The following is a 15,500-nucleotide window of genomic DNA, read 5'->3' on the forward strand; positions in this document are numbered from 1 at the left end:
TTTTTAATTTTTTGAGGAAACTCCACACTTTTTTCCAGAGTAGCTGTACCAGTGTGCATTTCCACCAGCAGTGCAAAAAGGATTCCCCTTTCTCCACATCCTTGCTAACATCTGTTTTTTCCTGACTTAATTTTAGCCATTCTGACAGGTGTGAGCTGGTATCTCATTGTGGTTTTGATTTGTTTTAATGTAGTGCTAAATGCAGTTTGCTAATATTTTGTTGAAGATTTTTACATGTATATTCATCAAGGATGTTGGCCTGTAACTTTCTTGTTTTGTGCTGTCTGGTTTTGGGATCAGGGTAATGCTTGCCTCCTAGAATGTGTTTGGAAGCTTTCCTTCCTCATCTATATTTTGGAATAGTTTGAGAGGAACAGGTATTAACTCTTCTTTAAATGTTTAGTAAAACATTAGATAAACAGGTTATCTTTTAAAGGACAGTGACGTTCTATGACTCTTAAAACATTATGATGAGGAAATAGAACTGAACTCGTGTTAGTAAAAAGTGAGAAACATAAGCATATTATTTTGCTTCCCTAGATAAGGAAATTATTCTTTTAGGTAGTATTGTTTGAGTACCAAATATATATCAGGAACTCTCTAAGCATGGGAAATAAAGCAATCAGCAAGACAGACAAAAATCCTTATGACTGTGGATATAATATTGTGCAAAGGTATATAGACAATATCTTTTTTTAGAAATCAACCCAAAGACAAAAAAGTAGGAAGCTTTCTATTAAACACTAAAATTTCCAAATTGTTCTTTCAAATTTTAGCAAAAGCTTTTTTTTTTAAATGTTCAAATGTTAATTCATAAAGAGGCCACAGCTGGCAATAACTCAATTGTCATTTCTCCTAGATATAATAAAATGCAAAAAAGACAGAAGTCCCTCCAGTCCTCAGCAATGTCCACTTTGCATGAACCCCAGGACCTCTAGAGGCAAGCCCTTAGCTATGGTCCCAGCTGCAGCTTTCCTGTGTGCCAAGCCAACCATCGACCCATCCCTGAAATTAAAGAACCTGAGTATTCTGGAAGACAGCAATCCTGTGTCCATCTCTCCCCAAGATTTCATGGCACCCTTTGGCTCCCTCACTTTGAATATGACAGACCAGTTTGGAAATGAAGCTAACATGGTCTGCAGTATCCAAAAGCCCTCAAAGACATCATCTGTTGTATTCGCTGAAGAAAATGACTATATCATGCTAAATACATCGTTTTCAACATTTCTGGTGTGTCACATAGATTACAATCACATTCAGCCAGTATGGCAAGTTCTGGCTTTGTACAGTGATTCTCCTCTGATTCTAGAAAGGAGCCACTGGCTCACTGAAACACCACAACGCTGCTACAAATATAAACAGGTGGCTCCTAAACCTGAAGACATCTTTACTGACATAGAGGCTGGTCTCAAAGCAGATCCCTCTTGGTTAATGCAAGACCAAATTTCCTTGCAGCTAAATAGAACTGCCACCACACTCAGTACATTGCACATCCAGTACTCCAGTGATGTTCAAGTCACTTTACCAAAGGCAGAAATAAGGCCAGTGAAACACAAATGGACCATGATTTCCAGAGATAACAATACTAAGCTGGAACACACCATTTTGGTTGGTGGGACCATTGGCCTAGACTGCCAAGGCCAAGGGGACCCCACCCCACATTTGGAGTGGCTTTTGGCTGATGGGAGTAAAGTGAGAGCCCCTTATGTTAGTGAGGATGGACGAATCCTAATAGACAAAAGTGGAAAACTAGAACTCCAGATGGCTGATAGTTTTGATACAGGCATATACCACTGCATAAGCACCAATTATGATGATGCAGATATTCTCACATATAGAATTACGGTGGTGGAGCCCTACAAAGAGACCTATCATGAAAATGGGGCTCATTATACAGTTTTCATTGGTGAAACACTTGACCTTCCATGCCATTCTTCTGGTATTCCAGATGCCTCTGTTAGCTGGGTTCTTCCAGGAAACACTATGCTCTATCAGTCCTCAGGAGACAAGCAAATTCTTAACAATGGCACACTAAGAATATTACAGGTCACCCAAAAAAACCAGGGTCATTATTGTTGTGTAGCAGCCAACCCATCAGGGGTCGACTTTTTGATTAACCAAGTTTCAGTCAAAACAAAAGGGCAAAGGCCAGTGGAGCATAATGTAGAAACAGATGGATCTGGATTTGATGAGCCCAATCCCATTGCTCATCTTAAGGACCCACCAGCTGCACAACTCCCTACATCTGCCCCAATGGGAGCTGAGGCTGGAAAAGGAGTCTTTAGCACAGGTAAAAAGCACAACTATCGTGGGTTAATACACCGTCGGCGAGGAGATTCACTAAATCGACATTTTAGAGACTATAGGAGGCCCTTCTCTTCCTCTTCTCGGAGAATTGACCCACAACACTGGGCAGCACTTTTGGAGAAAGCTAAAAAGAATACTATGCAAGAGAAGCAAAAAAATACAACGGCAAGGCCACCTCCAGTGGTCACCCAATTCCTGAAAATACTTGGTGAAGAAGTAGACTCTTCAGGCATGCTCCCTCCAGATGAAGAATTTATGGTCCTGGCAACTAAGGCTCCTAGTGTTCTGGCAAGGACATTGACTGCCGATTCCAGAAAAGTACATGATAGTATTGTGACAAGTATAACTGCCAGCACTGAAGTCTCTCCAATTGTGGGCCCACAGATACTACCACCTGACAAACCAATAGATTTCAAACTATTTCCTACTAAAACTACAGCCATGTCAAAGAATATAAACCCAACCATATCAAGCAAAATACAAAGCACAACCAACAAAAATTTATCCACGATCTTTCCTCTACCACCTGAAGCAACACAATTTCAGGAAGCTGACAACGTTGGGAAGAAAAAAGAGCATTTACAAAGTGTGCTCCCAAAAGCAGCAGGGGCTGGGACCAAAGATGTCAATATCAAAATGCTGAGTGGTACTAACAGCAAAGCTGATATATTCTTAGGGTCTGTAAATGCCACAAATAGTCATCAGACATCTGTAACAGGAGTCAGTGAACCTAGGAACAATCACTTCTATCCACATATTACTCAAAAACTTAGCACCTCAAAGCTACCTTCGGGCACATACACTGCTACTCATTCTCAGTTACAGATTCCAAGAAATATTACAACTAACATCCCACCAACATCCAGGCGCTTTGGAAGACGGAGGAAAATTTGGGGTAGGGGTCGAATTATCAGCCCGTATAGAACTCCAATTCTTCAAAAGCATAGATATGGCTTTGTGAGACCTACACTCAGAGGTGCTTCTGAAGAAAGCACCACTGCATTTTCAGCCACAGAGCTTGATGTGCTGTGCCCATCCTGTTCTCCCAGAGAAAGTCTCACCACTACTGCAGCAGCACTGTCCTTTGCAAGTTCTTCCCCCATCCTGCTCACCAAAGCTGAAACTGCCCAAGTCACAGCAGAAGAGTTGACAACTCTAATCCACAATCCATCTTTTGAGAACAAGCCAAATGTAGATATTGAGAGAACAACACCCACAATAAAATATTTCAGGGCTGAAAGTATCCGAGTGACTCCAACTGGGCCACTTATGACTCCTGCCCCAAAATCCTTATCTTTGGGAAAAACTCATATAACAAATAATGGTTACCCAAGTGTGTCTAATAACATTGAAGTTAAAAGAGATTCAATGATTATTTCACCCCTCCCAGATCCCACCACCAAGTCATCTATGTCTACTACTACAGCCATGACAAGATTTTTAAGAAGGAAAATTCCCTGGCATCAGATCTTTGTAAATAACCATGTCCAAAAAGAGAGGTTAAAGAATCAGCATCAATTTAGTTCACCAAAAAGCACAGCCCCAGTGTTTCCTAAAACATCTCCTGCTTTACCCACAGATGAAGTTTTTCCTTTCCATTTCACAGAACTCTCAGCAAATGTGATGCAAATTCCATCTATAACATCAGCTACAACTCACCAAAATACCACTGAAACACACAGTCCTTTAAGTCTTCCAACAACGAAGAAGCTTCCCTTTCCATCAGTTTATCCTACACCTCCTAATGTCTCAAGCAAAGAATCAAGTACCAATTTCATATCAATGCAGACAGCCAGGCTAACAATTTCTCCTACTGACCCTGCATCAGTCATTATCAGTAAAACCCAAATAGCCAGACCCAGGACACAAAAAGTACAAAGAGAAAAGGAGCCTCAGAACAACAGGAAGGAACCACACTATGCTCTCAGTCAGAGCTCTGGTCTCACTGCATCTACTACTATGATACCTCCTGATCTAACTGCAGCTGAAACTTCAACCAAGCCCAGTGTCTTTGCTTTCACTCATTCTCCATTGGAAAACACAAAAGAAATTTCAAGCACAATTGGTCTTTATCCAAGAACACTTACTCTGACAGATATAATTGAAGAACTGTCCCAAGAGAGTACTCAGACTTTGAAGAGCAGAATTGTTTCTGAAATCACTTTGCCCAGCAAACCATACCAGAATGCAACTAGGAACACAATCATTAGACACTCAACCGTGCCACAAATCCTGAGTAGCAGTGCTGTTCCAATGCCAATTCCAACCTCCCATCCCTTGAATAATCAAAGTACAGTCACAGACAACATGGCAACTCCCGTTTTTAGGATGATGACAAATACAATGGTCAAGCCACTTGAACACTCTAGGCATAATGATAATCCACAGCAATTAGCAACAGAGGTTGCAGCATCTCCCAAAGTTCACCTAAATGCCAAGGTCACGGTTGGAACCACCCACTTTATCTACTCCAATCTATTTCTTTCTACTTCCAAGCCAGCACTAGTAACAGTTAAATCACAAAATTCTAAACTGACTTCCTTTCCCTGGTCAGAAAACCATTTCTGGCACAAGTCAGACCCAGAAATTGCTGAAAAAGGCAAAAAGCTGATAGTTGATATTATGCCCACTCCAGGCTTGCCAGAGGATACCACCCATGCATCAAATTGGGATATTCAGAAGACTGCAAAGAAAAATGGCTTTGATAAGACACCAGTTCAAAAAACAGCAACTTCTGAACTCCTTCCCTTTGATTCTTTGTTTAGGAATACATTTGAAAGACCCAGAATAGTTGGAGGAAAAGCAGCAAGTTTTACTGTTCCAGCTAACTCAGATGCTTTTCTCCCTTGTGAGGCTGTTGGAAATCCCCTGCCTACCATCCACTGGACCAGAGTGCCATCAGGTATTTGGAACTGTTTGTTTACACTTTGTCTTCTTTAGTCATGGAACAAGGAAAAGACTGTGTTATGTTTCAGGGTTACACATACAAAGAATACCAGTTTCAAATCTCTGCAACATACAGAAATGATTAATATCCTCATTTGACATTTGCTGCATAAAGTTTTTTGCTCATTAGAAGGTTAATATGTTTTAACATGTTAATTAAGAACAGTTTGAAATGTTTTGAAGGCAGATACAAAGAAATGTGATTTGAAAGAGAGTCTTCTCTTTTTCATTGTGTTGAACCATATGACTTTTAAATTAAAATTATGGAAATAAACTTCCAGGAACAATTTTATCAATCTTAACACTAAGTGGCCTAATTTTAATTTTAAATATATTTGTTCTCAGTAGCCTAACAGCCCCTCCCAAAGCTTTCCTCTTGAGACTTCCCCTTGAGGAATTTGATTTCTATTTAAACTTTGACGACCTATGACTGTAAATTTCTTTTTTCTTATCAGGATTTGATATGGCTAAAGGGAAACAGAATAGCAGATTCCAGGTGCTACCTAATGGCACCCTGTCCATCCAGAGTGTGGACATTCAGGACCGCGGACAGTACCTGTGCTCAGCATCCAATCCGCTTGGTACTGATCGCCTTCATGTCACCTTGTCCGTGGTTTCCTATCCCCCCAGGATCCTGGATAGACGTACCAAAGAGATCACAGTTCATTCCGGAAACAGCGTGGAACTGAAGTGCAGAGCTGAAGGTAGACCAAGTCCTACAATCTCCTGGATTCTCGCAAACCAAACAGTGGTCTCAGAATCATCTAAGGGGAACAGGCAGGCCCTGGTGACATCTGATGGAACGTTGGTCATCCACAATCTCAGCATTTATGACCGGGGCTTTTACAAGTGCATGGCCAGCAATTCAGCTGGCCAGGATTCACTGCTGGTCAAAATACAAGTCATTGCAGCCCCACCTGTTATTCTGGAGCAAAAGAGGCAAATCATTGTAGGGACTTGGGGTCAAAGTTTGAAATTGCCCTGTACTGTCAAAGGGACTCCTCAGCCCAGTGTTCACTGGGTCCTCTCTGATGGCACTGAAGTGAAACCACTGCAGTTTATAAGTTCCAAGTTGTTATTATTTTCAAATGGGACTCTGTATATAAGAAATGTAGCCTCTTCAGACAGGGGCACTTATGAATGCATCGCTACCAGTACCACTGGCTCTGAGAGAAGAGTGGTAATTCTTACAGTGGAAGAGCGAGAAACCATGCCCAGGATAGAATTTGCATCCCAGAAGTGGACTGAGGTGAATTTTGGGGACAAATTACTACTGAACTGCTCAGCCATTGGGGAGCCCAAACCCAGAATAATCTGGAGGCTACCATCCAAAGCTGTTGTCGACCAGTGGCACAGGTAAACCATACCTTTGTGTTGAGATGATCTTCTGTACAGTTTCTGAAATGGAAAAAGCAATACGGTGAAGCCAGCAGCAGATTGAGAGAGCTCATAGACTGGACATACAAGTAACTCTTTCAGAAGAGAACTAATCCTTTTGAGGTTAATATAAAATAATATATAAAAATCAACCTTCTTACATGTTTAAGTCTAAGGGCCAGCTAGCTATACAGTTCTTACTGAATTCACATAGTTAAAAGCAGATTAACAATCTCATTTGCTTTCATACTTGGGACAGCCTTAAGATGGTAACTATGTAAAAGTATTTGTAATTTCTCTATCCAAAAAGAGGGAGGAGGGAATTTTGTAATGCAATCAACTTTCTGTGTAATCTTGAATACAGTTTCCACCACTCGTGCAGAAAGTACAATGCAAGAAGGTATTACATTCCTGATGGGAATAACAGCTAAAGTTCAAAATTTAGGTTATTAAGGAAAAGATCTAAAACACTTATTGGATGTTAAGTCAATTTTGGAAAAATGGAAATCTTATCCAGGGGCACTAAAAGATTTAAGTAAAGTCTTAAAAAATTAACTGAAAGGAAGTCTGGAGAGTGTTCTAAAAACACATTATTAGTACCTCAAAATAAATCTTGACCAGGTATCTACCTCCTTCAGAGGTAAACAGCAAGGAAATTAAGTACGTTATTTATATTTGGTTTTGGGGGAGTATTTATGGAACACAGATTGTTCATATTGTGGAAGAGGCAACTGAGTGTATAAAGATCACAGATGCTACCATGGGCCCATGAGAGGTACTGGCATTTTTTTCTTTTATAATGAAATTCAACTTGTTTGCTAACTAAACACCTCAATTATTATTTTGCAACTAATCTCAAAAAGGTAAGGATACTCTTAGATGCTTTAGATATGTCAACTGAAACAAAAGGGGCAATTTATTGCAAAAAGAAAAAAAAAGTCCTTACTGTTTCCACTTCTTAGCTTTAGAAGGTTCAACTTTAGAGTCTAAAAATGAGAAAACTTTCGTCATAGCTGTGCTTACCTGCGACTCCATCATGACCAAAAAAAGCAAAACCCTTTCCCTTTCTTAAAGCCTACTTTTCACCTGAACCAAAAAGACTCTTCTGGGTTTTCAAAAACAGTTTTGATTCAGAGCACTACCAGTCTGTCTCCAGTACTTTCAACATATATGACTTGTTTCAGCACAGAATGGTTTCCTCTTCTTCAGAACCTCCCTCCTCGTGACCTAAGAGCTTGTTACAAGGCAGAGCATCTGGTCTCACCCCAGACCTGCTGAATCAGAATCTGCACTTTAAAAAGATACCCAGATGCATCATATGCTCAATAAAGGCTGAGAAGCATTGCTTTAGAAACAATACAGACACTTGCTTGTACAGTATTAATCTTCATAAAGAATTCTATTTCTTTTACACGGGGACCACTTCTACTTTCAAAAGTCAATTTTGTCTCTTAAAAATACTAGTTTACCAAAAGAAACTGCTATCGTCTCTTCTTCTATATTACAACTTGCAGCTGCATCCAGATTTGGGGGCAGGACAAGGTCACTCTAAAAATCAATGGTTCTCAAAGGACGCGGTCCCCCTGCCAGTAGCATTAGCATTGCCTAAGAACGTGGCAAATCAGAAACTGAGTCTGTGTTTTAACAAGCAATCTGTGTTCTTAAAAGCCTTCCAGGTGATTTTAGTGCCTGCTTAAATTTGAGACTGGTTCTCAAACTGTTACTTAGGAGCTACAGTCACCTGGGATGTTTGTTACTCACTGGGTTCCCAGACCCCTGGCCAAATCTAGTGAATCAGAATCTCTGAAAAGTGAAGCCAGGAAATGCAGGTGATGAGAGAACTGTTTTTGAGAGCCAAGGTTTAGAGCACTGTTCTCGGACTTGGCTGCATGAGAATCATTGGAAAACTAAGAATCCTGATGCCTAGGTCACACTCCACACCAATTTAGTCAAATTCAGGGAGGTGGGACCCATTTTATACTCCATAAATGATTTTCATATTCACCCAAGTTTAAGAATCAGTGCTTTTATAAAGTATTAGATAAGAATATCAGGTGGTGAAAAAGATAGGAATTTGAGAACTAGCCCTGTAACCCGAGGCAAGTTACTAAGGCTATCAGTACTTTCAGCTGTATAGTGGGGAACTACTTAAAGATTTAAAAATAACAGTACCTTTTGTAACATACCACAACACTATCCATACTTGTTTGCTGGAGAATGAAAAGTGACTTGGGCTGTTTGACTTGGGTAGCAGCTATGCTGTGAAAGATTGTCCAAGCTTTCTTCTTGTTTCATTTGCCTGCTTGGCACATTGCCAAAAAAACAAAAGTAGAAGAAAAACATGTATAGATGTTCTCTGATGGATGATCTCGATCCCATTTTTAGTGCCAATTCATTTTCCACGGGCCTCTCTGAAAAGCTAGATTTGGTTTTATCAGGAAACATGTGCCACCTGGTGGTTCACTGTGGTAATGGCAGGCTGTGATAACTTCAGGGAGAAAAATAGTGTGGAACGGTTGGACAAAACGCAGAGACCACTTTTCAGCTGCCGCAAAGCACAGATCCAACAGGCTTCTAATGAGTCTCACATTGACATGACATTTTCTTTCTTCATAACAAAGCATAATTTATTTTATAACCACATAATTCCGTTTTGTTACTAATCTTTTAAAAAAATATAGTCTGGCATCTTTCCTGAGCAAGTATGCATGAAAGTTCTTTACTGACAGTCACAAGATAATCATTTGATATGTAAAAATCATTCAATATGACGAAGGTCATGTGTCTAAGGCATCCAACATTTCTAGCATTCTCAGCATTGTATTTCTAAAATCATGATTGTAAAAGACATTTGAAGTCCATCTGAGAAATATTCTTTGCACTGTATTGTATCTGCTCGATGAGATAATTTTATCTTTCAGGAAATGGCTTAGAAGACAGTCAATAAGCTAGAACTGATTTTAATTTCACTGCAACAGTTTAAGAAAATGTCCATAAAGCTAATCCTATGTAAATAAGGACAACTCTTTCACCCCTTGCTAATAGCTGCACACTCAAAATGTGTCTTCTCTCCTTAGAATGGGCAGCCGCATCCATGTCTATCCAAATGGATCCTTGTTTATTGGCTCAATAACAGAAAAAGATGGCGGTGACTACTTGTGTGTGGCCAGAAACAAAATGGGAGATGATCTGATACTGATGCATGTGAGCCTACGACTGAAACCCGCTAAAATTTATCACAAGCAACATTTTAAAAAGCAGGTATTTCATGGGAAAGATTTCCAAGTTGATTGTGAGGCTTCTGGCTCACCAGTACCTGAGATATCTTGGAGTTTGCCTGATGGAACGATGATAAACAATGCAATGCAAGCCGATGACAGTGGCCTCAGGACCAGGAGGTATACCCTTTTTGACAACGGAACTTTATACTTCAACAAAGTTGGGATAGCAGAGGAAGGAGATTATACTTGCTATGCCCAGAACACTCTAGGGAAGGATGAAATGAAGGTCCACCTAACGGTCATAACAGCTGCCCCACGGATCAGGCAGGGTTACAAGAGTAACATGCGAATCAAGGCTGGAGACACGGCGGTCCTTGACTGTGAGGTCGTTGGTGAACCCAAACCAAAAGTATTTTGGTTGCTGCCTTCCCATGATATGATTTCATTCTCTAAGGACCGATACACATTTCATGCCAACGCGTCTCTGTCCATCAACAAAGTGAAGCTACTCGATTCTGGAGAGTATGTGTGTGTGGCCCGAAATCCCAGTGGGGATGACACCAAAATGTACAAACTGGATGTCGTCTCCAAACCTCCCTTAATCAATGGTCTGTATACAAACAAAACAGTTATTAAAGCCACAGCTGTGAGGCATTCCAAAAAACACTTTGACTGCAGAGCCGAAGGAACACCATTGCCTCAGATCATGTGGATCATGCCGGACAATATTTTCCTCACAGCCCCATACTATGGAAGCAGAATCACAGTCCATAAAAATGGAACCTTGGAAATTAGGAATGTGAGGCTTTCAGATTCAGCAGATTTTATCTGTGTGGCTCGGAATGAAGGAGGAGAGAGCATGCTGGTGGTACAGTTAGAAGTATTAGAAATGCTAAGAAGACCAACATTCAGAAATCCATATAATGAAAAAATAGTTGCCCAGCTTGGCAAGTCCACAGCATTGAATTGCTCTGTGGATGGTAACCCACCACCTGAAATAATCTGGATTTTACCAAATGGCACAAGATTTCCCAATGAACCTCGAATTTCTCAGTATCTGATAGCAAGCAATGGCTCTTTTATCATTTCTAAAACAACTCGAGATGATGCAGGAAAATATCGGTGTGCAGCAAGAAATCAAGTTGGCTATATTGAAAAATTAATTGTATTAGAAATTGGCCAGAAGCCAGTCATTCTTACTTATGCACTGGGAACAGTTTACTGTTTCAGTGGAGACTCTCTATCCCTGCACTGTGTGTCTGATGGAAGCCCTAAGCCAAATATCAAGTGGACTACACCAAGCGGTTATATAATAGATGGGCCTCAAATTAATGGAAAATTCATATTGCATGAAAATGGCACCTTAGTCATCAAAGACGCAACAGCTTACGACAGAGGAAACTATATTTGTAAGGCTCAAAATAGTGTTGGCCATGCCCTGATTACTGTTCCAGTAATGGTTGTAGCCTACGCACCCCGAATTACAAATCGCCCACCCAGGAGCATTCTCACAAGGACAGGAGCTGCCCTTCAGCTCCTCTGTGTGGCCCTGGGAGTCCCCAAGCCAGAAATCACATGGGAGATGCCTGACCACTCCTTGCTCTCAATGGCAAATAAAGGGAGGACTCATGGAATTGAGCCTTTTCACCCCCGAGGTACCCTCATCATTCAGAATCCCCAAACCTCAGATTCTGGGATCTACAAATGCACAGCAAGGAATCCACTGGGTAGTGATTATGCAACAACTTATATTCAGGTAATCTGAAATGAAATAAAATTGAACGGAGTCAACACCTGGACAGAGTTTATTTTTTGGAAGAAGTTTAATCAAAGGCAGCCATAGGCATGTAAATGAATGAGTACATTTACAATATTAAATTCATAATGGACATGCAAAAAAAAAAAAGACTTGTAAATAAATGCAGTATGACGGATAGTGATTTTGTTAATTGATCTCCAAACAAACTTTTAACTTAAGGCACTTTTATTTTGCCAACAAATAACAATGAACATTAAGGTAAAACTGTCCACCATAAAATAACAAATGGCTAATGTATCTGAATTCTTCATTCAAGAATGGGCTTTTTCTCTTACTACCAGCTGCCTAGTGTCCACCTTCTATCAATGTTACAAGCATGGCACTAAGAAGAGACAATGGAAAAGATTAAATTTGCAGTCCTGATGTAAATTTATCATTTTGATGTGTGGATATTTTGTGGCTGGTTTAGAAATATTTTAGAAAAACCTAGAGAAAATAAGCACTAACTGTTTTATGATTATTGTGTACACTGAAATTTTTCATTGATGGGGAATACAAAAATGTTTTCATAACTGCATTTAAAATAAAGGCAGCCTAACTTTTCCACAAGTAAAAAGCAACTTAACACCTACACTTCATAAAATGTGAAAAGGGGGGCTGATTACCTCTTTACTGAGATAAACTAATTAAAAATCCTTCAAGAATACAACAAAACTTCTTTATCACTTCAAAATCTAACTCAGGCATCCTTGGTTTGGAACGCTTTATAAGGAAAATATTCTGAGGAGGAACCATTGCTTTAAGGAGCAAGTTATTTCATTAAGTGATAATCCTTTAGGGGAAAGGAAAATGGAAAAATCTCGATCTAAGACATAAATACATATAATGAAGTTTCATTGTACTTAAAATTTGATCAAACCTACATTAAATGTTGCTTTTTTGTAATTCAAGGTGAATTGATTTGGGGGAACATTATGATTCATCTTTTTTTAATTCTAGAGGCTGGGATTTTCCAGCGTAATTTATTTTAAGTGGGAAAAAAAGGATATGCCATAGGTCTTGCTCAGATACCTCAGCACACAAAACCAAGAACTATGTTAGCCCCTGCTGATTGTGTTTTCATCACACCAACTTTCAGCTGGCCCCACATAAGAGGGGGCCCGATTGCTACTAGCTCTGATGTTGGTACCCTGTGGCCACAGGAGGTCAAACATACTCATTCTCCCTGTGACCTCCTCTACTTCGGGGCTAAGAGGAGTAAATAAAACGACAAATGTAAACTATTAGGAATGAGAGTATGGTGTAAACAGGTATATTTAAGGGATTCTTATGGCCAATTTCAAAGTCTTATTTTTACAAGGCCTGGGGGGGGTGGGCGGGGGGGAGGGTCCTCCATCTTATCCTATCTTACAAAGCAAAACCACCAGGTTCTGGCAAAGGATACGGCTTTCCCTTGTGATTTTAATGCAAATTAATGCATTTGCTAAAAAAAAAAAAAGAAACCCCTTAGGATATAGGATTAAGTGGAAGGAAATATGCTAAGACTAGATTAAAAATTCCAGTTGCTCTCTTTATAATGCACAGGGGTAAACCAGGTTTTTCCTCAACCTTCTATAGAATCTGAATTACACCATAACTTAGCTTTGTCACCTGAAAAGAAAAGGACGCAACAAGAAAAAAGGTATACCCCACAGCTTTCATGTGCAAAATGATTATTAATAAATTAATTTCACTAACTTATGCAAACCATAAAGTGCATACAAATGCTATGCAATTATAACACTCATTCTTGAAACAATATTACTGCTGTTTGCGATACTGAACTATAAAAATATATGGTTCAAACTGAAAATTGGCATTTTAAATACCAATAATTCTTGAAAAGAAAATCAGGACGGAACATGACTCACTCACTAGGCACAACATTCACATTTCGGTTGTTTTGCCAAGGCAATTATTATATGGATATATTACTTTGAAGAAAAATAACTTCATGAAATCTAAGTATGATTCTCAAGAGGAAAAAAAAAAGCACAAAACCCCCAAAACCTGATATACAAAACCAGTTGAAATGTAAAGATCTGTCTTCCGAAAGCAGATAGAATATGTTAATTTAGTGAAAAGAATGGTCTTTAATGTTTTGGCAAAGTCTTTTCCAGCCCAGAGTAAACATGAAATGAGCAGGCTGGAGTGAATTATTTCACAGTGTACAAAGCAGTTCACATGGGTGCTGCCACAGCAAAGTAAGCGGACATGTATTTGAGGTCGTTTGCATGAGTCAAACTTTGCAATGAGTAACTCACCTAGGAAGATATAAATTATTTATATAATGATCTGCAAAAGAAACGCTCTAAAGTTGTCCTAGCTACGTTTTAAAAAAGTAGTTCTACGTGGTTTGCTCATTATAGACAAGTCTATTCACAGTATGCTCAACTACATTACATGTAAAATCATATGGCAAAAGAAAATGAATTAACACAAAACATGGGAAAATATCCCCCACATGTTTTAAAATGCCCTGCAATTTTCACATTCAAAATTTTATGCTTCTAAATCTAAAAAAATATTATATGGAATACTCTTAAGTTACACAAACTGATAATAATTTACTGTATTTTTTACTCTAATAGGAGCAAATTACCACATACTTGAACAAAGTTAAAATAGTTACTATTTCTTTATAATAAATTTGATGTATAATTTACTTGTGCTTTTTGCACCAATTTATAAATACAGTATATGCAATACACAACCAAGACTGACACCAACATTAATAGTTAAATTCAAAATAGCAAATACTTACCATACAAAATAAACAGCAAATACACCTTTATGAAAACCAGAGCCTTCTGGACTTGGGGGCCAGATTCTCTGGAAACCACATCAAGTTTGAGCGCTGTGGAATCTCAGGCCAGCGGCAAGACTGTTTGTTCTCAAGTTGGCATAAGGTTCAGGAGAACCAAGTGTCCTTTTTGCCAAATCTGGCAATAAATAATGGGAACAATTCCACTGTGGCTTGTTCGGGCCTTTAGAATTTTACATGTTGTACCTTCACAAAGACTCTGGTCAATGATCTTGTAACTGAAAACAAACTCGAGTACAGCTACTTCTAACAGGCTTCCACAGATCTTAAGGTGGCTCTCACAGAAGCCTGGGTTTAAGTTCTTGATCTAAGAAATTTAAGTACTAAGCAACAATCTGTTTCAGCACCTTTTGACCACAACAAAAGCAAAGAAAAATCCTACATAAATAAGAACGAAGTTTATAAAGTGCTTATGAAATTACAAACATTTCAAATTAGAGCAATGCAAATAGATGTCCATTTCACCATCACAGGTGAAAGTAGAATAAATGGATTACTCTCCTGTCAAGATTGGACATGCCTTTCAAATCAGTAGTTTGGTCCAGCAGTTTGGGAAAAAAAAACAAAACAAACTACAAAAAAACCCTTCATCATTAATGAATACATGAATATTTTAAATCCACCATAATTCATTCTAGGAGATTCAAAAAAAAAAAAAGCACCAATTTCAAAAGATCTGCTACCAAGCTCTTCCTTGAATAGGCCTGCAGGATCCACATTTTTATACCTACTTTAAAGTTGAAACTAACAAAAAAAAACCCCAAACCACACCTCCTCCTTTTCTCTTTGTTTAAATGCCTCTATATGAAATGTAGCACAAAATATAGAAAAACTTCAAAGAAAGAAAAGAACATAGGGACATTTCTAAAGATGACTGATGCATTAAATTTGATTTTCTATTTTTCAGTGCAAACATAAAACTTTAGGTCTTGTCCTCTTCCAGATTCAGAAATGTGATGGATGCCCATAGGGAGTCACTCCTTGCTGTGGCTGGTTACCTAATGAGAAAAATAAATTCAAATAAAAT

General features: G+C 39.0%; 2 protein-coding genes across 7 annotated transcripts in view; one reads left to right on the top strand and one right to left on the bottom strand.

Annotated features, from left to right (window-relative positions):
* Window positions 1-11,757, top strand: part of IGSF10 (immunoglobulin superfamily member 10) — a 65,048-nt gene extending 53,291 nt beyond the window's left edge. Inside the window, exons 4-6 of the mRNA XM_043595114.1 lie at window positions 860-5,209; window positions 5,709-6,609; window positions 9,708-11,757. Of these exons, the coding sequence (XP_043451049.1) occupies window positions 860-5,209; window positions 5,709-6,609; window positions 9,708-11,616 (7,160 nt within the window). The 3' untranslated portion in view covers window positions 11,617-11,757. The remainder of the gene's footprint in view (window positions 1-859; window positions 5,210-5,708; window positions 6,610-9,707) is intronic.
* A 364-nt stretch (window positions 11,758-12,121) lies between these two features.
* The window catches only part of MED12L (mediator complex subunit 12L), a 338,137-nt gene continuing 334,758 nt past the window's right edge, over window positions 12,122-15,500 (bottom strand). For all 6 annotated transcript variants that reach the window (XM_043595115.1, XM_043595118.1, XM_043595117.1 and 3 more), the window contains one exon: window positions 12,122-15,471. In XM_043595115.1, the coding sequence (XP_043451050.1) occupies window positions 15,419-15,471 (53 nt within the window). In that variant the 3' untranslated portion in view covers window positions 12,122-15,418. The remainder of the gene's footprint in view (window positions 15,472-15,500) is intronic.

The sequence above is a fragment of the Prionailurus bengalensis genome, chromosome C2, assembly GCF_016509475.1.
Source record: "Prionailurus bengalensis isolate Pbe53 chromosome C2, Fcat_Pben_1.1_paternal_pri, whole genome shotgun sequence".
NCBI lineage: Eukaryota > Metazoa > Chordata > Mammalia > Carnivora > Felidae > Prionailurus > Prionailurus bengalensis.